This window comes from Carcharodon carcharias, chromosome 26 (genome assembly GCF_017639515.1).
Source record: "Carcharodon carcharias isolate sCarCar2 chromosome 26, sCarCar2.pri, whole genome shotgun sequence".
NCBI classification, from domain to species: Eukaryota; Metazoa; Chordata; class Chondrichthyes; order Lamniformes; family Lamnidae; genus Carcharodon; species Carcharodon carcharias.
In genome coordinates this window covers 11,319,402-11,345,107 of record NC_054492.1, presented here as the reverse complement: position 1 = coordinate 11,345,107, position 25,706 = coordinate 11,319,402, and the positions used below count along the sequence as shown (strand labels likewise).

Sequence of the window (25,706 nt, the reverse complement as noted above, 5' to 3'; positions counted from 1 at the left end):
ATCTAAAGAATTCTGAGATATAAACATGGAACCTACTCCTCAACCCACAGAGAGATCCAACAGAGTCTTACAAACAGCTTGTGTTTATTTTGTGCCAAGACACTAGAACATGTTTCGCACAAGATAGCCATCTGGAAATCGGTACGATCCGAATGTTTTCTCTCAGAACCTATCCTAGGTAGCCTGTAATTTCTTTCATCCTCGCTTCCGGTATGATTACCCCAGGGTTGTTTTGATAACATTTCTGCACCAGCTAGCTTTGAACTCATTTCATGGCCTAGCCAGCAATATGAAGCTGTAAGGATGATACCTTAACAAGGGCATAGTGACCTTTCACATTGCTTTGAAGAAGTTACTGTCACAGAAAACCTTAAGGCATTTTTAGGATTGTCAGACTCTGGTCTATTGCCCAAGCTGTTCATGCTTATTTAAATCAAAGTAATTGTATGAAAATAGAATCATAAATTTCTGCCATTGTGATTCCATTGGGGGCATGTTCATGAGAAGAACATTTTTGACAAAATGGGGTGCAGGTTGCTTAAAGGTGGGAGGCGGTGGCATAGTGACCCAGGGTAATGCTCTGGGGACTTGGGTTCGAATCCCACCATGGCAGATGGTGGAATTTGAATTCAATTAATAAAAATCTGGAATTAAAAGTCTGATGATGACCATGAACTGTCTGGTTCACTAATGCCCTCAGGTCTGGCCTACATGTGACTCCAGGACCACAGCAATATGGTTGACTCTTAATTGCCCTCTGAAATGGCCTAGCAAGCCACTCCATTGTATCAAACTGCTAGAAAGTCAATAAGGTATGGAACTGGAGGAACCACCCAGCATCGACCTAGGCACTGGAAACAACAACCATGGACCCCTCCTTACTAACATCTAGGGCCTTGTGCAAAATTTGAAGAGCTGTCTCACAGACTAGTCGAGCAACAGTCTGACATAGCCATACCCACAGAATCATATCTGACAGATAATGTCCCAGTCAGCACCATCACCATCCCTAGATATGTTCTGTCCACCAGCAGGACAGACCCAGCAGAGGTGACAGCACAGTGGTATACAGTCAGGAGGGAGTTGCCCTGGGGGTCCTCAACATTGACTCCAAACCCCATGAAGTCTCATGGCATCAGATCAAAGATGGAAGGAAACATCCTGCTGATTACCATGAACTGCCCCCCTCAGCTGATTAATTAGTGCGCCTCCTTGTTAAACACCACTTGGAAGAATCACTAAGGATGGTAAGGGCGCATAATATGTCCTGAGTGGGGACTTCAATGTCTATCACCAAGAGTGGCTCGGTAGCACTACTACAGACCAAGCTGACCAAGTCCTAAAGGGCATAGCTGCTAGACTGGGTCTGTGACAGGTGGTGAGGGAACCAATATACTTGACCTCATCCCTACCAACCGCAGATTTATCTGTCTATGACAGTATCAGTGGGAGTGACCCTGCACACTCCTTGTGGAGACAGTCTCATCTTCATATTGAGGATACCGTGTGTCATGTTGTGCTGCACTACCACTGAGCTAAATGGGATAGATTTCAAACAGATCTAGCAACTCTATACTGGGCATCCACGAGGCACTGTGGGCCATCAGCGTTGTACTTGCCCACAATCTGTAACCTCATAGCCCAGCATAACTCCCATTCTATTCTTGCCATCAAGCCAGGGGATCAACCCTGGTTCAATGAAGAGTGCAGGAGTACATGCTAGCAGCAACACCAGGTACACCTAAAAATGAGGTGGCAACCTAATGAAGCTACAGCACAGGACTACTTGCTGCCAAACAGCATAAGCAGCAAGCCATAGACAGAGCTAAGCAACTCCACAACCAGCAGATCAGATTTAAGCTCTGCAGTCCTGCCACATTCAGACATGACTGTTGGTGGACAATTAAACAACTCACTGGAGGAGGAGGCTGCACAAACATCCCCACTCTCAATGAAGGGGTAGTCCAGCACATCAGTACAAAAGATCAGGCTGAAGCTTTTGGAACACTCTGCTGCCAGAAATATGAGTGGATGATCCATCTCAGCCTCCTTCAGAGGACACCAGCATCACAGATGTCAATCTTCAGCCAATTAGATTCACTCCATGTGATATGAAGAAATGGCTAAAGGCACTGGATGTTGCAAGGGCTATGGGCCCTGACAATATTCCGGCAATAGTGCTGAAGACTTGTGTTTCAGAACCTGCCGCACCCCTAGGCAAGCTCTTCCGGTACAGCTACAACACTGGCATCTACCCGGCAATGTGGAAAATTGCCCATGTATGTCCTGTATGCAAAAAGCATCAGTAAAGTGATGAAAGGGGTCATCAACTGTGCTATTAAGCAACACTTGCTTATCAGTAACCTGCTCACTGACACTCATTTTGGGTTCTGGCAGGATCTCTCAGCTCCTGACCACACCACAGCCTTGGTTTAAACAAGGTTAAAAGAGCTGAACTCCAGAGGTGAGGTAAGAGTGACTGGCCTTAACATCAAGTCAGCATTTAATCGAGTGTGGCATCAAGGAGCCCTAGCAAAGCAGGAGTCAATGGGAATAGGGGGAAAGCTCTCCATACCTAGCACAAAGGAAGATGGTTGTGGTTGTTGGAAGTCAGTCATCTCAGGACATCTCTGCAGGAGTGCTCGGCCCAACCATCTTCAGCTGCTACATCGATGACTTTCCTTCCATCATAAGGTCAGAAGTGGGGATGTTCATTGTTGATTGCACAATATTCAGCACCTTTTGCAATTCCTCAGAAACTGAAGCAGTCCATGTCCAATTGCAGCAAGACCTGGACAATATCTAAGCTTGGGCTGATAAGTGGCAAATAACATTCGTGCCACTCAAATGCCAGACAATGACCATCTCCAACAAGAGAGAATCTAACCATCATCCCTTGATATTTAGTGGCATTACCATTGCTGAATTCTCCACTATCACATCCTGGGGGTAACCACTCACCAGATACTGAACTGGACTAGCCGTATAAATACCGTGACTTTAAGAGCAGGTCAGAGGCTAGGAATCCTGTGACAAGTAACTCACCTTCTGACTCCTCAAAGCCTGTCCACTATCTACAAGGCACAAGTAAAGAGTGTGATGCAATACTCACCACTTGCCTGGATGAGTGCAGCTCCAGCTGCACTCAAGAAGTTCAACACCATCCAGAACAAAGCAGCTCACTTGATTGGCACCCCATCCACAAACATTCACTCCCTCCACCACCGAAACACATTGGCAGCAGTGTATACCATCTACAAGATATGCTGCAGGACAGTGGGGTGTACTTAACACCACTTTCTCAAGGGCAAGTAGGGATGGGCAATAAATGCTGGCCTTGCCAGCGATTCCCACATCTTATGAATTAATATGAAAGAAGGAACTCACCAAATCTCCTTAGACAGCACCTCCCAAATCCTGGACCACTGCCATCCAGAAGGACAAGGGCAGCAGGCACGTGGGAACACCACCAGCTGGAAGTTCCCCTCCAAGCCACTCACTGTCCTGACTCGTCGTTCCTTCACTGTCACTGAGTCAAATTCCTGGAACTCCCTAACAGCAGTGTGGGTGTACCTACACCACATGGACTGCAGCAGTTCCACAAGGCAGCTCACCGCCCCCACATCAAGGGTAATTAGGGATGGGCAATAAATGCTGGCCTAGCCAGCGATGCCAACATCCTATGAATTAATTAAAAACATTTTTTCCAGTATTAGTGGCCCAGATCTTCCATTCCCCGGGACTGTTGTACCTCAGAAGATGTGCTAGAGAATGCCTTGGAAGTCCTTGAGCAAAGACTGGACGGAAATTTCCTTGGAATTTTCAGCCTTGTGTTGGGCAAATACCCTGCGTATGGAACCCTCCCTCCAAAACTCCAATTTAAATTGGAGACTTCGGATGGTTCTGTCTCTCTCAGCAGAATAGTTACTCAGGAAAAGCCAGAAGGATTAAATCCACTTCTGACCCTTAACTAACTGCTACTGATCCCTTCCCCAGCTTCCCCAACTGAACTCCCTGACTACCACCCCGACCACCCAACTTCCCTCGACCACCTGATTAACTTCCCCCACCCTCCACACCCCCTGACACGCCCCCCGACTAAACTCCATCAACCCCTGAATACCCTGACACCCCCAACTAGTCCCTAACATCTCCACCCCCTGACCACCTGGCTAAACCCCCCACACCCCAAATTCCCCTGACCATCTGATTATCCCCTGGTCACCCGACCACCCCCCCCCAACGACCCCCAACCTCACTGATCACCTGATTACTGCCCCCACCCTCTGACACCCCATAACCTCACCGTTACCCATCCTACCCATCTACCTTCCACACTTCTCTCCGAGCTGCTCAAAAGTGGCTCGGACCTTTGATCTTCGCTGGTCTATGGCAACTAGTGCCGTAAAAAGCAGGTGCGGCTTCACTTCCCCTGATGATCCTACAGTGCAGTAGACTCCTGGAGCAGCTGTGTTTCTCAGCAGGCCGGGGTCGGAAATCTCAAGGAAATGTGCAGCTCCAGATTGAGGTTAGTTAAAAGGAGCAGAATGGCAATCTGACTGTGATAGCCACTCGGTGGAAGATTCAGCCAAATGATTAAAAAATCGTGCAGGTGTCTAGGTTTTCAGTATGTGCTACTGTTAGGTGAGTTAGGCTCTGACTGACTGCACAAAGTTTAAAAAAAAAAGTCCCCTCAAAGTAGAATTTCAGCAAGTTAAGACCATTTCTGTTCCTTCCAATGAATTTAATAGATTTCCATCATGCTTTTCAACGTACTATAACCACCCTACTTAAAGCAAGCCTCATGTTGGGTTGCTGAGCCAAAGGTTGCTTTAAAACTTTCTTTCCAGATGTTTAGCTTTGGAAGTTCAGAAAATAGTTTGTTTATTGGCATGTCCTTCCACAACACAGTTCTCCAAAGATGTAGAGTTGATAGAAAGGGGCACCCTCCATATAATTATACTATTTGGTCTGAGCTAAAGGTATACTCTAAATCAATCTTTTCATCCCAGCCTACCACCACCTTCGATCTCTCAGCTTGATGTGGATTAAAGGGCAGTTGTTATAAGGTTGTTACTGTCTTTCCAGCTCTCAGAACTATAAATCTTGCTGCACGTGGGAGAATACAAAGGCCTCAAAGTTCCCTTTCACTATAATCCAGCCAGGTCCACCTCAAAATCTGCCCCATGGAATTCTGAGTTCTAGATTTATACACAATCTTCAACTAAGACATCGGTGTCTCTTTGACTCCATTTTAAAAAACTGCTGAAATAATATTATTTGGCAGGAGAGGTATTAACGGTTATGTTGCACTGATGAACTTGCTGTTGACAGCAAGGGGTATGAAGGAAGCTAGAACCACTGTACAAGAAAGAACTGAAGACCCCTGCAAAGATGTAGGTTCATAATCAAATTTATCAAAACTTCTTTGGACTGTCAATCCCTTCAGTGTCTGGGGACTTGATTGCCAAGGATGGAGTGATATTCACTTAGGCCATTGTGCAGTATTGAATGTTTTGTATGAACACACCAGAAATGTTGGGCAGAATTTTATCATTGGTCTGGACTCTCAGTCCAAGTATGAATAATGAGGCTTGGCTGTGAGCTCAGACCCATGAAAGCATTTGATCAGCAGGAGGTTCTGTTTTGACAATTGAAGTGAATTGTTGACTTTGCTTGACTGACATTTTTAAGTGGTTACAATAAATTATTTGTGATCTCTTTTGCCAATGTCTCCATGTTTATTTGAACAAGCTTAAGTGTGAAGTGTTTGAAACGTTTGTTATTAATACTTAATGGTCAGTCTGATTGACACACTTTATACTGTTGCAGGAAAAGCAGTTATTTTTTTCAAAATATAAAGTTTGTGAATAGGTGTTTTTTTCTTCTTAGCACACTTGCCATTGCTATTATAAGGCTCATTTGTTATGTATGTAGGACATACTGGGTGAATGAGCAAGGAAGGGGCATGAGTTGGCATTGAGTAGGAATGGACAGTATGAGGGACCATGGGAAGTGGTTAGGGAGCATGAGTTGGCATGGACAGTATGAGGGGCTATAGGGAGTATCTGGGGAGCAGGGAGGGGGCATGGATAAGACCTTTTGAACTTATCTTTCAAACCGTCCCTGAATCCATTCTGGTTCACGACTCCTCTGAGCAGCTGTGAACCATGGAGTCATTGAGAAACTGGCCGACTCCACGGAAATTGCGTGGGGCTAGGAGATGCCTACTCTGCAGTGGAGCCAACCAGGTCATGAGTTTCATGCCAGCAGAAATTGGGGGTGCCGGGAATGGGGGAACCTGGAATCGGGCCCAGTCTAGCATTTTTAAAATCCGGGTCATTGTCTCTGAATCCAGTCTATCAAAACCTTTCGTAATTTTAAGGATGTCTTGTTCGGTCAGTCCTACCCCAGCACTTAACGGCTAAGAAAGCTGCAATTATGACGCGGCAAAACAAGTGGAGTATCAAACGACAAATCCTTCCAACGCACGCCAATGTGTTAAGAATGGGAGAGATGCATGGTCAGCCATCAGATGGAAAGAATGTTGGAGCCTCAACGATCACTATCCATAGCTCCAGACTACAACGTGCATGTAAAAGCGCGTGTTGTCTTAGCAACTCAGAGTCCCTGAGTGAAGCTGTCACCACCACCTATTAGATCAGCCCTCAGCCTTTTTTTCAAGAAAGAAAAGGTCCAAGTTGTCTGTCCGTTTCTGATATGTGTGCCCACACATTTCTGGTACCATCCTTGCCCAGGCATAATGTTTATATAATTAAAAACCTAGGTGCTTAGTGCAGGTCTTTTTCCTTAGAGGTGCCTCGTCTGAAAATGTTCTACTTCAGAATGTCACAGTTCAGCACATCATTCATTACTTTATAGCATCATGTTTCTGTAGACAAATCTAATTGAGATTGGCTGAAATAGAGCCTTACCTACTGAGCCACCAATCAAAAATGTGATTTTTCAAAACGTAAAAGGTAATTTTATTTAATTTATTACTACCAGTGGGAGTTGTATGTAAACAGCAGAAAACTGAACTATTTTTCCAAAGGTACTAATCCCAATATAGCAGAAAGCAATCGAGCAGATACCCAAATAAAGATGTGAACTTTGTTTTTTTTATTCATTCATGGGATGTGGGCTTTGCTGGCTGGGCCAGCATTTGTTGCCTACCTCTAGTTGCCCTTGAGGAGGTGGTGGTGAGCTGCCTTCTTGAGCTGCTGCAGTCCATGTGTGTATGTACTGGTTTCTTTAATTTTCAGCTAGCTGAAAATTTACTCCTGTAAATAACACAAACCCATAAAATTTGAATAGTTACAACCAAATACTACTACTTAGTTGCGTGCATGATTATGTAAATTTCTGGAAAACATTTTATTCCAGCAGCCTCCTTTATCCTAGGAGTCTACGATTCGATTTGGAATATTTAATTGGAAGTCGGACTATTGGTTTACTGCCCATTATTTTTCCCTCTGCTGATGACTTGGTGCCTCCTGATTGGCGGCTACCGATACCAATTGTGACAAATGCCCTACCACATTTTTGGCATTGCTGACTGTTCTGAAGTTCCAGCTACTATTTCTCTGTGCTCCTTTCAGTGGCCAACCCAGCTGCTCCCTGTGCTTCCTTTTGTCTTCTGATCTAATTCAACAGCCCAACTGACTTGCCTCAGTCCTTTGCAGTGTGGTACCCCTGAGCCACTGCAGCCCATCTAGGGTCATTCCCAGCCAAAGCACTTCCCGTCTGCCAGTTTTCCCTTATGGTTCTCACTGTATTGTCCCCCTCTATTCGAACATGTTGACAGGAATTGCCATCTTCCAACACCATTAGTTGGCAATTACAGCAGGAGAGCAGGACACAGCGAGATCTGCCCACCTGGTCCAAGTGCTTCCTTACTTGGCTGCTCGTTCCACAAAAGGTGTTGGCATATTTCTTTGTTTAGCTAACTCACAATGTTCAGTGTCTCCCAGTAGACTGGCTTGCTTGCCCTTCAAGTGCTTCTTGCTAGCTCATTCCATTTTGGGTTCTTTCCAGTCCTGCTATTGGCTCCTCACCCCAGCTTGGGTGCTCCCTGTTGTGGCCATCAGTCTGAGTGCTTAGTGGCCTATTTAAAAGTGGAGGTAGAGAATTATGGATGGCTGAAGAGGTGGGAGGGACATGAAAGAGTGTTACGACTAGGTGAGAAGAGGTGAACTGGCTCCCCTCTATTCAACCGCCATGATTGGTTACAATATAGGTTAAAGTTTCTTTTTATGAGGATATGTCTTTCCCAAATCAGAATGTATTTAACTATTGAAGCTGTGAGCAATAAGGAATCTATCAAACAAGGTTTTCTTAAGTTAAAGATAGAGCAAGTTTATTGACCACTAAACCCGAGAAAAGTAATTAAAATGTGACATCAAGCATTCGGCCCTCATGCAGTCATTAGGGCTCACACACGGGTATCCAAAATAAGGGGAGTTAGAGTCAAATAAGAAAAGGTAAAATAATATACAGTTAAGTGCCCTTTGATTGTTCTTGAGGTGTAGATTTTAAACATGGGTGCCAATTTAGGTTAGCTGATTCTTTGGGTCAGATGTAGAAGATGTTGCGATTATTATGAGATCTTGGTTCACTGGAAGGTTCCTGGTAGAGGGAACCAGCTTCTCGAACTGGGACAGCATGCTTATTCCAAAAGAGAGAGGGGGGATAGAGAGGGTAGCTCTCAGCTTGCTTCATCTACTGAAGACTTTCTGGACGCTGCCTATGTCACTTGCAAAACTCTCTCTCTTGTGGCTGGTAGCCTTGCCTTGAAATACTTCACCCATTGTGTATTTCCAAGGGGCTTTGGGTGGGGTTGTCTGTGGCAGCCATTGTTTCACTATCCAGTATTTTGCATTTGTAATGTCTCTCCTTTAGACAGTGATGAGTTTTGATGGCTGTCTGGATTATAGGAAACGCCTCCCGTTTCACACACCCATGAAGGCGATTTGGTTTCTCGCCTTCATTGTGGAATGTAGCCTTGTATTTTTAAGCAATTTGCTCTGTCTCAGCTCAAATTGCAAAATTTCCAGTCAGTTGAAAGTTGAAAAATCATGTTTTCAAAAGTAAAGGGGCATACCCTTGTGACACCTCCCCATTACAAAGAAATGAAATGAGATTCACTCTCATTTCATTACAAGGTATAAAAACACAAGCAAAACAAAACACTTTCATTCACTCTTCTAGCATTGGTCTGGATTATCCCATCAATTCTAACTGGGTCCTTTTACATTCTGGACAGAACATCTGCAACCACATTCAATTTCCCTGCAACGTGGGTGATTTTTATGAGATCTGGTTAGAGAAACAAACTCCAAACGAATAACCTTGGATTCTGAGTTTTGAATATCTCTACACAGGTCAAAGGAATGTGGTTGGTATAGACTGTGGTCTCTTTGTATCCATTCTAGACATATATCTTAAATTGTTTGAGAGCCAGTAATAAACCTAGGGTTCTTTCTCAACTCTGAAAGTGGGATAGCCCGTACTTCGAGGTCATTCATATCAATGGCTACTTTAAATGCTTGGCTAAAGTCTGGAGCTGCTCCCACTGGTTCACTTCTTAAAATGGCTTTCAGCTTCTCAAATGCTCTCCAACATTTCTCGGCCCATATTCCTTGTACTTTGTTCTGTCGTAGGCCTGTCAGCAGGGCAGCTGCAGTGCTGAAGTTTGGGATTAACTTGCTGTAGAACCCACATATTCATAAAAGTCTCAAGATTTCCTATTTTGTTGTGGGGATGGGAAATTGTACTATTGCTTGTACCTTTGCAGCTCTGGGAAGTACTTGTTCTTGACCCATCACACGTCCTAGATAGGTCACCTGAGGCTTTATGAACTCACTCTTTGCAAGGTTGACCACTAGATTAGCTGACTCTAATTTCTGGAAGAGGGCTTCCAGTTGCTATAAGAGAGTTTCCCAGGTGTCACTGAATACCAGGAGATTGTCGAGGTACATTATACAATTGGATTAGCCCGCCACCACCTTGTTCACAGCCTTTGGAAAGTGACTGGGCCATTTGAGTCCAAATGGGACATGTCATAAATGCTTCAATCACAGAAAATGGTTCATTTTTGAGAACTACAAACATGCTGGAAGAATTTGTGTGTTTTAAAAGACACTGTCCTTTAAAGGGTTAATGCAAGGACTCTGGTTGCTGCTGTTCCTGGAAAAGACAGCATTTTACAAGAAAAGGTAATTAAGCAGTTTTAAAGAAGCTGGAAACCTCTTGACCCCAGTGGACTATTTACAGAAAGGTCACATAGTGGTTTACAGCTTTGAAAAAGGAAACCATGCCTGAAAAACTGTGCTTAAAAGCTGGTAGGTTAGTTTTGCTTTGTGGGCAAACGAGAAGGATCAACTACTTAGATAAAGAAGACAACAGCTCCTGAAGCTCCAGACCCAGTCTAAAGCAGAGAGACTTTGAGAGTGAATGGCAGTTGCTCTGAAGTCGGTCTGTGTTCTGAACTTGACTGTCTGCAAGTTTTCCTCGAGTCCCCCTGAAGAGTAGCGCAAGAGCCATAGATTGTTTTGCAGATCAGTGTTGGGAGACCAACTGTATAACCTGGGCACCATTTAAAGGATTCCATTATCTATTGTGTGTGTGTGTTACTTTCATATTTCATACAGGATGCTAATATGATTTGCCTTTTACTTGACAAGTCTGGTTTTATAATAAGCTAATAGTTTTGTTGTTTGTCGAGTGGTGATTCCGAGATTCGTAGGTAAAGCACATATTTGGCTGTATACCTAGCTGGAGAAATCATTTAAATGTATGTTATGCCCTGTGGAGTAGTGGAACTAGAGACAGACAGTGCCCTCCTCCCATCTCGGTGTTAACAGATGGCTCGACATTCGGAATCATGAAGGTGGAGATTTCCTTCGTGTGGACAGTCAAGGGAACCTGCCAGTATCCCTTCAGTAAGTCTATCTTTGTACCGTAGGATGTATTACCTACCCTGTCTGTGCAGTCTTCCAGACAGGGAATCGGGTAGGAGTCAGCTCTGGTCACTGTATTAACCTTTTGATAGTCACTGCAGAGCCTTGTGGAGCTGTCCGGCTTGGGCATGAGCAAAACTAGGGAGCTCCAGCTCCTGCTGCTCGGCTTTATTAGTTGATGCTCCAGCATATAGTTAACTTCTTCCTGAACCTGGACCAGGTTTTAAGGACCTAGCCAATAGGGACATTGCCTTAGGGGAGGGGCATCTTCCACATTGACATCAGGTAGAGCGAAAGTGGTACAACCTGGCTTGTCTCTATAGATGTGTTTAAATGCATTGAGCAGCCTTGTCAGGTCTCCTTTCTGTTTTGTATTTAGGTAGATGAATATGATGTCCAATTTTGCTAGAGTTACTGGGTTTGCTAGCCAGACAGTAGGGGGTTCATTCTGGGCCTCGCCCATGTCTCCATCCAATTCATCCTCACTGTTTCTCTCATCCCCCAGGCCTAGTATTGTTGGTCAGACCATTACCTGCTTGACCCTTCCTCGGCTGTCATAATGTTTTAACGTGTTGACGTGACACAGCTGTTGCTTTTTCCTGTGGTCTGAGGTGTCAGCTAGATAGTTTACCTCCCCAAGTTTCTTTGCTACTCTGTATGGGCCACTGAACCGAGCTTTTAGGGTTCACCCAGTATAGTTAGGAGCAGTAATGTGTAGTCTCCCGGCTGAAAGGTTCCACCCTGTCATGCTTGTCTGCCTGTTTTTGTGCAGCTGTTTGGGAGATTTTTAAGTGTCCCGGAGCCACATGAGGATCTCGTGAGTCACTCACGGAACTTGGTTACGTAGGCTAACATGGAAACTTCCTCCTTCTGTTCAAAAAAACCTCTCCTTGATCAGTTTCAGAGGACATCTCACTTGGTGTCCATAAACCAGTTGAAACAGAGTAAAACCAATGGACACATTGGATGGCTCATTGGTAGCTAACAGAAGAAAACCTAGTCCTTTATCCCAGTCATAGGGGTGCTCAAGGCAGTATGTCCTGATCGTTGTTTTTAGGGACTGGTGGCACTGTTCTAATGCCCCCTGCGACTGTGGGTGATACACTGAGGACTTCAGTTGGGTCATGCCCAGGTTACCCATGACTTCCTGGAATATTCAGGACATGAAATTTGAGCCCTGACCCGACTGGGCAGACCATACCGGGTAAAGAATAGTGTTTAAATCCGCCCCCCCCACCATTATTTTGGAAGATAATGTTCTTAGGGGAACGGACTCTGGGAAGTGGGTAACCGCATCCATGATGGTAAGGATATACTAATAGCTCCCTTTCATTTTGGGAAGGGGCCCCACACGTTGTCCACTAGCACCTTGCTGAATGGTTCCCTAAAAGCCGGCAAGGGAATCATAGGAGCAGGTTTTATTGCTGGCTGGGGTTTTCACACAACCTGGCAAGTGTGGCAGGTTCTGCACACCCTTATTGCATCCTTGTGGAGGTGTGGTCAATAAAAATGCTGGCTGATGTGGGTTTGAGTTTCTCATGTACCAACATGCCCAGCCGTCGGGATTTCGTGTGCTAGCCTTGATATTTCCCCACGATACTTTGGCAGCACCACCACAACTCGATAGTCCTAACACTGGATCACTCCCCATTCCTCATTTGCAGGCTGTGAGGGTGTGTCTACTTCCTCAGCAGCACCTCATTCTTAATGTTGTAGCATTTAGGGGTTGCCCCTGCCTCAGCTTCAGTTTGGGCAGCCTGAGCTAAACAACGGGTCGGCTTGACTGAGCTACAACCAAGGAAGACCGACTTATTACCTCCTTAGGGTCTGCAAGACATCCGAGAAAGATCTCAGAAAGCCAGACAGTAGGATCACCTGTCTGCAGTGCCCTTTAAGCCGCCTCTGATGGAGTTTGTCTGCCCGTAGACCAGGTTACGACAGAGTCAGGAAAATGCCAGACACTTTCCCCTGCAGCTATTCTGTCTCCCTGATCTCGGTCGGCTTTGCTGAGACTACTGGGGATGCAATCGCTTTTGATCCTGCCAGGTCTTGCCGAGAAGCAGGTCAACCCCATCCACAGGCAAACTCCCATGGACACTGGTCCTGACATAAGGGAATGGGCACGTACCCTCCTTCAATACCCTTTACCAAAACTGACTGGACTCTCTGATAGAAAGGTCAAGCCTTTTCCCAGCAGCAGAGCTTGGCTGGCCCCTATATCCCTCTGTATCACTATAGGTTTACTCGTCTCACTCTGGGGAAATGTGGCCACTCATCCTTATGACACAAAACCCTTGTAATTCTCAAGGATTAAAAAAAATTCACCCGCCCTCACAGTGCGTCTACAGGGATTTGCAGCTGCAGTCAGAGCCATAGTCTCGTCTGCTATGTTCTCTGTCTGACTCTCATTTTCCGGGCTGGGTTTGTGTGGCCCATCAAATCTCACAGGTTTTCTCCATAACCTCCAGCAATCAGCACAGAGATGTCCTGCCTTGTGGCCAGTAAAACACACAGGCTTCTTGGCCTCACTCCATTTTTCAGCACCATCCTTTCTGACCTGCAGAGGGCGCCCTGTGTTTCCAGCTGTCCCTTCTCTCCCATGGGTGCCAAGTTTCTTATCATTCTCCCGCCTTTCATCCTTCTCAGTTGGTTTTGGGGCAACGAAGGACTAAGGGTTTGTGAACAAGCTCATAATCATCAGCCAGGGTTTCTGCCTGTCTGGACCCTGTTACTCTCTGTTCCTCTGAGTTCTTATGGGGAAGGGTTGGAGGTTTTGAGCTCCTCGACGAGAATTATTTCATGAAGGTTTCCTTAGGTGGCCTCAATTTTAAGCATTTGTACCCACTGGTCGAAAGTGAGCTGCTTGAACCATTGAAATTCCAGGTACATCTAGTCAGGCCATTTCGTGAGGGTAAGCAATTTCCGATGCTACCCCTGCAGCACTAACTGGTACACACTTAAAATAGCCCTTTTTGCTGCCTCGTAGTCAGTGGCACTTTCCTCAGGCAAGAGGGAGTAAACCTCCGGGGTTGACGGGGTGTAAAAGCTGACAGCTTTTTCTGTCAGCTTACTCTGCAGCAGCAGGGTCCAGTGCTGGGCTGGCCACTTTAACTACTTTATTAACCTTTCAAAAGGTGTCCATCTCTCCTTCATCAAATTTGGGACTAAATGGGCAAATTTGAATACCTCAGCCCTTAAGTCTGAACTAGGGATGGTTCATTGGGTCTTCTCTTCTCAACTTGAGCTGTTTTACTTTAAACTCCCTTTCCTTTTCTCTTTCCCTTTCCTTTTCTCTTTCCCTTTCCTGGACTTCTCTCTCCCTCACCTGCTTCTGCCTTCTCTCGCTCTCGTGCTCTCTCTCTCTCTCTCTTTTCCCCGTTCCTGCATCTGTCTCTCTCTTCCTCAAATTCCAGTTCCAATTTCCCCTGAACCAATCTTAATTTTTCTGCCTCTAATTTATCTGTTTCAGTTTCATCAATTTCTACCTCTGGATGTTTCACCACCCGTCTTAAATCTTTTGTTTTTCTGGCTTTTAGGCGGAGCTCCACCCCTAAGTGCCTAGCTATGCCTTTTAATTCTTCCAAGGATAGTGCCCTTAACTTCTTGCCTGTTATCTCACCCTGTTCTTTGAAAATATTGACATCCAGTGTGGACATTTTTACACTTTAGTATTACACACCAAAGAAAACCTTTTGCAGTTTTTAAATTGCTTTTGGAGGAACAATTTACGATCTCCATTCAAATTGTTTTGTCAGTCTGTGGGAGCAATCTTGGACAAGCCCCAAATTTGCTATGACCAGGAGAGAAGGGGTGAACTGGCTTCCCTCTATTCCACCCCCTCAGTTGGTCACAACAAATATTTAAGTTTCTTTTTACTATGCCTTTTCCAAATCAGAGTGTATTTAACTACTGAAGCTGTGAGCAATAATGAGCCAGTCAAACAAGGTTTTCTTGAGTCAAGGAAAGAGCAAATTTATTAACCGCTAAACCTAGGAAAAATAGTAAAATGTGACACCAAGCATTCAGTCCTCAGGCTGTCATTAGGGCCCAAACTTGCACACCAACACGCAGGTATCAGAAATAAGGGGAGTTAGAGTTCATTTAAAAAAATAAGGTAAGATAATATATGGTTAACTGTCCTTTGCCTTTGAAGTGCAGATTTTAAACATTGTTTCTGATGTAGCTTATTGTAGCTTAAATATTGTTTCCGGAACACGGTCGGAAGTAGAAGATGTTATAATGGTTTACAAGATCTCACTTTACTGGTAGTTTTCTGGCAGAGTTGGCTTCTTGAACTGGGCAATCCGCTTATTCCAAGGCAGAGTGAGTAACCATCAATTTGTTTCCCCTGAACACTGCCGGTGTCACTTGCAATCTCTCTCTAGTGGCTGGGCAGCCTTGCTTTGAAATACTTCACCCATTGTGTATTTCCAAGAGGTTTTGGGTGGGTCTGCCTGTGGCAGCCATTGTTTCAATATCCAGTACTTTTCATTTTTAATGTCTCTTCCTTAGACAGTTAAGAGTTTTGATAGGTGTCTGGAATATAGGAAACATCTCTCTCTTCACACTCCCCTGAGGGTGATTTCTTGGATTCTCACCTTCACATTAGAATGTGGCCATGAATTTTTAAGCGATTGCTCTGTCTCAGTTCAATTTGCACAATTTCCAGTCAGTTGAAAATTGAAAAGTCATATTTTTAAAACTGAAAGGGTCTATCCTTGTAACAAGAGTGAGAAGAAGATGTGCAAAAGAGAAGAAAAAAGTGGATGGGCAAGGCAAGAATAGAAGGAGCTCTCCCAATCTCAGATATCATTTCTGGATAATAATTTAAATTATGGATCATAATTCCACCATGTTGCCAGATCCCAGTCCTCCCACACATCACCCCTTAGGGATAAAATTTCCATTTTATGTGGAAAGCCTTTATTAACCCACTAGGCAATAGTATACGCTCGCAACTCCAGTTGCTTAGTCAGACCCATGTGCAGGAGCTCCTCCCCGGGTAGCCAGTCCGCTGAAGAAGTCCTCCACGTGACTTCCAGCAACTGACCAAACCACACTTCCTGTCTGCAGCCCCAAAGTCCTTGGGAGCTGTGGCTTTATACTCCTTTCTGACCCTGGTCTCTTGGCATTTAAGGAAATGACCTAAATCGAGTCATCTAATTGGCTTATCATTCCCATCCTTGCCATACAAAGACAACCTGCTTGTGATCGTTTCCTGCTTTCAGCTGGGGTTGTCTCCAGGTATCTGCCAGCAATGGATATGATTTCTGTATCTTGGTAAGGTGGGAAGAAAGCCATTTATTCATACCTGTAAGACCATTGACTAAGTCAGTTCCTGTAATCAGGGTGTCTGGTGGTTAGCTACCACCCCAGCAACATGCCCTGACCTGCCTGTGTTTGGTATCCTTGTCCAGTCTTTATTCTTTTTTTTAAAAGTCCCATATAAGCCTCAGAGTTGATGTCTTCGGTCAAAAATCTTGTCGCTTCATCCGATGTCCTCTGCACTCCATGTTCCTACCACCTGGTTCTGAGCTCAAGATGTTGGTCCACCTCTCAACTGGCTACATTTTGACACAAATATAAAGATATTACGTATTAAAAAGAATTAAAGGGAGGCATTACAGTATCACAGAAATACACAAAATAGCGCAACCCCATCTATGCCCCCTTCCCATTCTCTGCACTCTAATCCTGGGCCTGTTGTACATCCCTGATTGTATGTGCTTTACCATAGTCATCGTGCCTTCAGCCTTATAAACGTAGTGTATATGTATAGATCTTCATTTGCATTATCTGAAATGATGTGTTTGCCTTGACTTCGGGTACAAGTGAACGTATTGAGGGACTTTCTCCAATTTTAATTTCAAATAGAATGTTAGTGTTGGCTATTGTTAAGTTGAAAAGCTGATCAGAGAGAGCCTGCATGGATTTGTGAAGGGTAAGTCATGTTTATTCAATCTAGTTGAACTTTTTGAGATGGCAACTAACTAACATTATATAAATGCAATAAGGATAAAGGTGTTCCTCCTGACAAGAAAGAATAAAGGCTGAACTTTGGCCTGACTTGTACTTTGACCAATATTGAGACGTTGCTTGGGATGTGGTGACTGGGAATGGGGGGGGGGGGGCGTGGTGGTGGTGGTGGTGGTAGTGGGAACAGAACAAGAGTGCATAACCTTAAAATTAGAGTTAGACTGTTCAGGGGTGATTAGCTTTTCTACACACAGGGCAATGGAAATCTGGAACTCTTTGATAGTGAACTCATATGTTGTTCAATCATTCCATTTGTTGCTCAGGATTTATTTGATCTTTATGCCCTGTGAGATTAAGAAAATCGTCTTCTACAGAATGGAAGGGATCTGTGCAGTTTGTCTGGGTTGCAAGTATTGAATCTTTTCCCCCAAATATGAATTTACTGTCAGAGCCCATATGGACACTATGTGCAGAACATGTTACTGAGGGCTGAGGCAATGGCCAAAATCATCTGCACAGTGTTATAATTAACTAATGGGATATTGTCCTGCCAAATTAACAATATTGCATGATGCTGTAAAGTAAAATTTGTACTCTCTGGTTTGTTTAATAGTCGCAATGAGATCACCTATAGGGTGCACACAAACTAACACTGCGTTATATCTTTGCTGTTCTTAATATTAATGGCCCAAGCAGAATATACATTGGACGATATTTGTAACCAGATGCCAACAATGGGCGTTATCATTTTAGTCGGACCTTTCTGTGATTGTTTGATGAATTGATTGTGAATCTTGAAAAGGGGAAAAAATATCATGCATGATTAAGGGTCAAGGGGGTTTGGAATAAGGGGCCTCGAAACAGGACAAGCACCAGGGTCCATGGTTTCTCTCCCTGGCCCTGGAAACTGATCAGCTAAAGACATGTCGATGGATGAAACAACTGTTTTGTGTAAACTGAAGTTAGCCTGGATATGATTCTTCAAGATTACAGTGCAAATGTTTAATGTGTTTACTTGACATTTCTCTGTCCACTAATCTGACACAGGTGTGAAGTCCTTAAAACAAGATGATTAACTCCTCTATTCAAATAAAAGATCATCATATCAGCAAGAAAGAAAGAACTTGCATTTCTACCATGCCTTTTATGACCTCGAAACTTTCCAAAGTACATTATAGCCAATAAACAACTTTCGAAATGTCAACAGAGAAAATATGACAGCTTCTGCACAGCAATGTGGTTATGACCAAATAATCTGTTTCCTTTTTAGTGATGTTGGTAGAAGCATAAATATTGGCCTGGCCACCAGGGAGAACTCCCTTTCTCATCTTTGATATAGCTCGATGGGATCTTTTACATCCGCTTGAGAGGGCAGACTGGGACTAAGTTTAACATTTCATTCAAAAACTGGTACCTCTGACAGTGACACTTCCTTAATACTGCATGAAAAACGTCACCCTAGATCTTGTACTCAAGTTCCTGGTGAGGGATTGGAATCCACGCCTTCTAACTCTGAGGCGAGTGTGTTAGCACTGAGCCAAGGTTGACGTGGCAAAATATTTGCTAAGCAAGTGTTTATACAAACGAATGGCAAACAGTCATCTCTAGGCAATCACATTTAATTGTGTCTCAAATCGTATGCACATGACCTGCTTGGTATTTGCAAACTCATTGTGAGCTTTAACTATTTCTTGATACGTGACCAACTGTATACCTTGAGAATAATTTCAGAGAGGAAATCATGCTAATAATGATGGATGATATTCTGTGAAATGGGTTGAAGTGACTGGAAAATTGGAGCTATTAGAATAAAACCACTTTAAAAGTCTTTGTTGATATTTAGTTCCTGCAGTGGAGAAAGAGAAAAATGTTATGCTATTCATTCATTTTTTTTTCCAGGGAAATGGGGAACAATCACAGACTGTCTACTTCCTTCCCGAATTTGCACTTTCTCCACAGGGGAGTTTTCTGGAAGACACAACAGGCGAGCAGGTCTTGACTTACCGCTACGATGATCAGGTTGGTGCAAGGTTTCCTGAAACATAACTATTTTTGAACAAAGAGCAATTTGACAAAAGCCAGATGATCTGAGATCAGACATGTCATGACACATTCCTCAAAGAACTAAGTCAATAATAGGCATGCTTGTGATTTTGCTTAATTTGCATGTATACTTAATCTAATGTTCGTCCAAAGTTCTCTTTTTCAGAAACAAATAATTAATCTCACTCTAAAGGGATTCAGTGATACTGATTACCATGGCTACTAAATTCTAGTATTGTGTATTAAAATGGCTCTAAACGAGTGGGCCATAAATTTAGACATTCTAATCATAGCCTGTCTTTTGATTTGTTTGAATCCTCGTGGTTTTCTTGATACGCCACTCAATCCATTTTCTCTGCAAAAATATATCTATTGGCCCTTTTCATCCTATTATTAGTCTCCCCTTCAGTTGCATCGCTGGTAATTAGTTTTACAAACCTGTTGCTTGTGTTTTTTTTTTAAACTTGCCTAAGTTCCCTTTCAACTTATTCAATTAGAATGTGTAACCGCTGGTTTACATGTTCTCGATCATAGCGAGGAATGTGGCTGAATCAAATTTTCCATTCATCTTCAGTTAGGTCATGTTGATTTTCTTTTAATTCGTTGATGGAATCTGGCATTGCTGGCAAGGCCAGCATTTATTGCCCATTCCTAAATCCTCTTGGAGTCACGTGTAGGACAGGTCAGATAGGGATGGCAGAATATCTTCCCTAAAGAACATTAATGAAGCAGATGGGTTTTTACAACGATACATTGTCAGCATTACTGACACAGTGGGTGCAATTTAGTGCCTTCCCCCATGGCAAGATCGGTGGGGGGATTGGTGGGGTGGGGGGGTGGATGCATTTAAGCAGGGCATTCTCTGGCCACTTAAGGGCCTCCTGCTGCCACCATGTGGGAAACCCGAAAAACAAACCCTGTCAGGGTTGTTTGCGGGCTTCCAGGGTGAGGTCCCTGGTTCAAAGGCAATTAGTACTGAGGGACCCAGTATCGGGAAGGGAAAGGCCCACTCAGAGCCACCCCCTTCCTTGCTCCTACCATCACTCGCTTGGCGATTCTGACCCTAAGATGCATTACTGGCAGCAGCCACTGCTCCCCAGGTGGCGCTGCTGAGCTATGCACAGCTACCGGCCTCTGATTGGCTGGCAGCTCTGTGTGTTGACATCTGCACTGGGGGTCTTTGATCACAGGGAAGGCCCGCCAATGCCCATTTTAGTGCCTGAATGGCACTTAATGTGGCAATCCTTCTCAAAAAGAGGCAACGCAGGATGATGCTGGCTCTCCGGCCAGTGGGTAAGACTCCTGTTGCCTTACACTAAATTCCACCCAAGATTTTTATTCTAGATTCTTTTGTTGCATTTTAATTTCCCAGCTGCTGTAGTGGGATATGAACTTCTGTCTCCAGATCATCAGCCTAGGCCACTGGATTGCTAGTTCAGTAACGCAGCCACTACTCTACCAACCCCCAATCTTCTCTCAACGATCAACCCATGCAACTTCCTTAACCTTTCCTCAAAACATGAATTTCCAATGCCTAGAATTACATAAGTTGCTTGCCTTCTCAAGAGCCACGATATTTCTCTTCTGATAAGCAGACCTGCATAAAATACTGTCCATGGAAGACTAAACAACACCTTTGTTGTGCAACAGCACATCTACATTTTTAAAATTCTTTCCTGGGATGTGGGCATTGCTGGCTAGGCCAGCACTTTTTGCCCATCTCTAATTACCCTTGAGAAAGTAAAGGTGAGCTGCCTCCTTGAACCACCGGTGTCCATGTGATGTGGATACATTAAGTGCCCAGGTGCTTTTAAGGAGGGGGCTCCAGGATTTTGACCCAACGTCAGTGAAGGAACGTGATCTATTTCCAAATCAGGATGGTGAGTGGCTTAAGGGGAGCTTCCAGGTGGTGGTGTTCCCATGTATCTGCCCCCCTTGTCCTTCTAGATGGTAGTGGTTGTGGATTTGGAAGGTGCTGTCTAAGGTGCCTTGGTGGGTTCCTGCGGTGCAGCTTGTAGATGGTACACACTGCTGGTACTGTGCATTGGTTTGTGGGTGGGGTGCCAATCAAGTGGGCTGCTTTCTCCTGGATGGTGTCAAGCTTCTTGATGTTGTGGGAGCTGCACTTATCCAGGCAAGTGGGGAGTATTCCATCACACTCCTGACCTTTGCCTTCTAGATGGTGGACAGGCTTTGGAGAGTCAGGAGGTGAGTTATTTGCCGCAGGATTCTGGCCTCTGACCTGCTCTTTTAGCCACAGTATTTATATGGCTAGTCCAGTTCAGTTTCTGGTCAATGGTAACCCTCAGGATGTTGCTAGTGGGGGATTCAGCAATGGTAATGCCTTTGAATGTCAAGTGGTGATGGTTAGATTCTCACTTGTTGGAGATGGTCATTGCCTGGCACATGTGTGGCGCGAATGTTACTTGCCACTAGTCAGCCCAAGCCTGGATATTGTCCAGATGTTGCTGCATTTTGACATGGACTGCTTGAGCATCTGAGGAGTCGCGATTGGTGCAATCATCTGTGAACATCCCCACTTCTGACCTTGTGATGGAAGGAAGGCCATTGATGAAGCAACTGAAGACGTTTGGGCCTAGAGCACTACCCTGAGGAACTCCTGCAGTGATGTCCTGGATCTGAGATTACTGAGCTCCAACAACCACCTTCCTTTGTGCTAGGTATGACTTCAACCAGCAGAGTTTTCCCCCTGATTCCCATTGACTCCAGTTTTGCTCGGGTTCCTTGATACCACACTCAGTCAAATGCAGCCTTGATGTCAAGGCCAGTCACTCTCACCTCACCTCAGGAGTTCAGCTCTTTTGTCCATGTTTGAACCAAGGCTGTGGTGAGGTCAGATGCTGAGTGACCCTGCCAGAACCCAAACTGGGCATCAGTGAGCAGGTTATTGTCACACAAGTGCCACTTGATAGCAACGTTGACGACCCCTTCCATGACATTACTGATGGTGAAGAGTAGACTGATAGGGCAGTAATTGACTGGGTTGGATTTGTCCTGCTTTTTGTGTATAGGACATACCTGGCCAATTTTCCACATTGCCAGATAGATGCCAGTGTTGTATCTGTACTGGAACAGCTTGGCTAGGGGTGCGGCAACTTCTGGAGCACAAGTCTTTAGTACTATTGCAGGAATATTGTCAGGGCCCATAGCCTTTGTAGTGTCCAGTGCCTTCAGCCAATTCTTGATATCACTTGGAGTGAATTGAATGGGCTGAAGACTGGAAGCTGTGATGCTGGGGACCTCCGGAGGAGGCCGAGATGGATCATCCACTCGACACTTCTGGCTGAAGGTTGTGGATGAAGATTGTTACAAATGCTTCAGCCTTATTTTTATGCACAGATGTGCTGGGCTCCCCCATCATTGAGAATGGGATATGTGTGGAGCCCCCCACCTTCCAGTAAGTTGTTTAATTGTCCACCACCATTAATGATTTGATATGACAGGACTGCAGAGCTTAGACCTGATCCATTGGTTATGGGATTGCTGAGCTCTGTCTGTCACTTGCTGCTTATGCTGTTTGGCACACAAGTGGTCCTGAGTTGTAGCTTCACCAGATTGACACCTCATTATTAGTCTTGCCTTGTGCTGCTCCAGGCATACTCTCCTGCACTCTTCATTGAACCAGGGTTGATTCCCTGGCTTGGCATAATGGTAGAGTGGGGGAATATCAAAGAATCGTAGAATTTTATCGGCACAGAAGGAGGCCATTCAGCCCATTGTGTCTGCGTGGGTCTCCAAATGAGCATTATGACCTGGTGCCATTGCCCTGCCTTTTCCCCATACCCATGCACATTGCTTCTATTCAAATAATCACCTAATGACCTCTTGAATGCCTTGGTTGAACCTGCCTCTGCCACACTTCCAGACAGTGTATTCCAGACCCAAACCATTTGTTGTGTGAAAAAGTTTTTTCATACCAGGCCATGAGGTTACCGATTGTGGGCCGCAGCTGGTGGTCCACAGTGCCTCATGGATGCCCAGACTTGAGTTGCTGGATGAAGCAGATGGGATTTTACGACAATCGACAATGGCTTCATGGTCATCATTAGACTCTTAATTCCAGATATTTTCCTGAATTGAAATGCCACCATCTGCCATGGTGGGATTGGAACCTGCGTCCTCAGAGCATTTCCCTGGGTCATTCGCTTACTAGTCCAGTGACAAAACCACTATGCCACTGCCTCCCCTGCATGGATTCTTTTCTTTGTCATTCCCGTGCACCATGTATGGGCACCAGTCAAAAGAAAGAAAGACAATACAGAAGGAAACGTAAGAAATAGGAACAGGAGTAGACCATTTGGCCCCTTAGGCCTGCCCCACCATTCAATAAAACCATGGCTGACCTGCCCTAGGCCTCAATTTCTCTTTCGTGCCAGCTCCTCAGCCCTCAACTCCCCGATTGTTTCAAAAATCTATCTACCTCCTCTTCAGATACTTTCAGAGATCTAGCCTCCACAACTCTGGTGTAGAGAATTCCAGACATTCACTACCCTCTGAGAGAAGAAATTCCTTTGCATCTCAGTTTTAAATGAGTGTCTCCTTATTCTGTAACTAAGACCGCTCGTTCGTGATTCCCCCACTAGTGGAAACATCACCTTAACATCTATCCTGTCAAGCCCCCTCAGAATTTTGTACGGATCAATAAGATCATCCCTCATTCTTCTAAACTCTAATAACAGGATCCTTTTACACACATAACAGTTTTGTGGAGCAAGTTAGCAAAGAGTGCTATTTATGTTTCTCTGTGAAATTAATTACATTTCCCAGTTATAGACCTTTGTAAAAACTGATTGCTGCCATTGTTATATTTTCAAAAGAATGTTGGTAAGGGTGCTTTTTGACACCTATCATTTTTAGAATTGAAGGCACTTTAAAGTTTGATTAATATGAAATTGTTTTAATAATTCGGAGAAATGCTTCAGAGTTTATTTGCCAAAGTTTGAAAGAAAAAGAAAAATGGACTCCTGATCTTGAGGAGCAATTTATTTCCGATTGGACTGTGGAAATACTAATGCAACATAGCAATATTGATATACCTTCAATAACATTGCTTACTGGGGAAAATATCTTCAAAAGCTCAGTTAACATTATTGAGCTAAGATATTTTAATGGCCAGAATTTTCCAGCTTCCCCCCACCCCCCCACCCTTCTCCCCCTCCTGCCCGTGGTGGGTTACCCTGTGGCGGGGCCAGTGAGTCATTGAAATCTCCGTTCACATCGGCGGGATCAGAAAATCCCGCTAGCGTGAGGAGCTGGAAAATTCCAGCCAATGTCTCTAACTAATTCTAGCTGTTCATAAATGGAGGCCCAGTCCCTGCAGGTCCAGTCATCTCTAGATCAGTGTGCTGAAGATAGATCCCAGTTCTAGGGCTGCCAATCCCATCCTGGATACTCCTGGATTCTCCAGGTATTAAGAAATTTAGCAACCCAGAAGAATTATCACAGGCATATTTTCTTCCCTCATTTCACCCTGACCACACACTCAACTAACAGAAGTGCTGGTGGGCATTTGTGGCACCATTGTTGGCAGACTGACATGTTGGATAACTATCAGTGTGAGTTGGGATAAATGATGAAACCCCTCAGAATACAACTTAATTAGCGTTGACATCCCTTTTTCACATTTCTCCATGCCTCGGCCTATATTTCTTGTAAAGCACCTTTTCATAAAGCATTCACCTCAGAATTCATTGGCCATTGGCGTAAGTGCCATGTAAAATAAAAACACAAAATGCTGGAAAAGCTCGGTAGGTCTGGCAGCATCCGTGGAGAGAGAAATAGAGTTCATGTTTCGAGTGTGTATGACTCTTCTTTAGAGCTGGCGTAAATGTCATCCTGTTATTGGGCCACCTTCCTCTAAACCTGGGTAGTAACCATAACGGTGACTTTTTTTTGGTGGGGCCAGAGGTAAGATATGTTTAGTTAATTATTGCAATGTGATGAGATCAGTTGATTTTGTGCAATGTGATTGATAATCAAAGCAGAAAACAATCAATTAAAAATCAGGAAACAGACGTAACCGACACATGGAAACGCCGACTTGAAAATTTTATCAATTTAGAAATATAGCACTGGGACATGAGATGTGGATTATCAGCAGTTTTTATTTACAATCATCAAAAGAACTGGCTTCAAGCTGTAGCTGTTTTGTTGAGGAAACATTTCTTAAAAATTCATCAACTGCAACCCATATGAAAGGAAACCTACAGATTGACTGTGAATGAATCTTTCTACATTACGTGGTTACCTTTGCAAAAAGTCATTGAAACATACACAACGCATGTTCAAAGAATTGTGCAAATATCAGCTTGGAATGTCCTCCTCACTTAACCTCTTCAGACCTTTGTGTAAAAGTAGGTGCTAATGCCAAACCATTCCATTGTGATTGTGGATCAGTGATGTTTCACACCGCATTAATCTTTGGCGTAAATTTGAACATTGCTCTCAAAAGGTTGCAATTCTAATGCTTCTGATATTGGAAAGCTCTGTAATAGACGATATGGTATCTTTACATAGCATGCTTTACTTAGCAATGAAAATACCAATGTACTTGGCCTAACTTAAGTAGGGGCTAAACTACTTGTCTTTGGTTGAAGTTGAAATTTGTTTGCCTGGCAAATGTTGTAACCGAGAGGAATGCAATTCTTCTATGAGCTTTTTTTTTTGATGACAGAATTATTGTGGTCATGTTATAAGCACAGAGCT

General features: G+C 44.2%; 1 protein-coding gene across 1 annotated transcript in view; it reads left to right on the top strand.

Annotated features, from left to right (window-relative positions):
- Positions 1–25,706, top strand: part of adamtsl3 (ADAMTS-like 3) — a 604,254-nt gene that overhangs the window by 48,305 nt on the left and 530,243 nt on the right. The window contains exon 3 of the mRNA XM_041175078.1: positions 18,837–18,956. Within this exon, the coding sequence (XP_041031012.1) occupies positions 18,837–18,956 (120 nt within the window). The remainder of the gene's footprint in view (positions 1–18,836; positions 18,957–25,706) is intronic.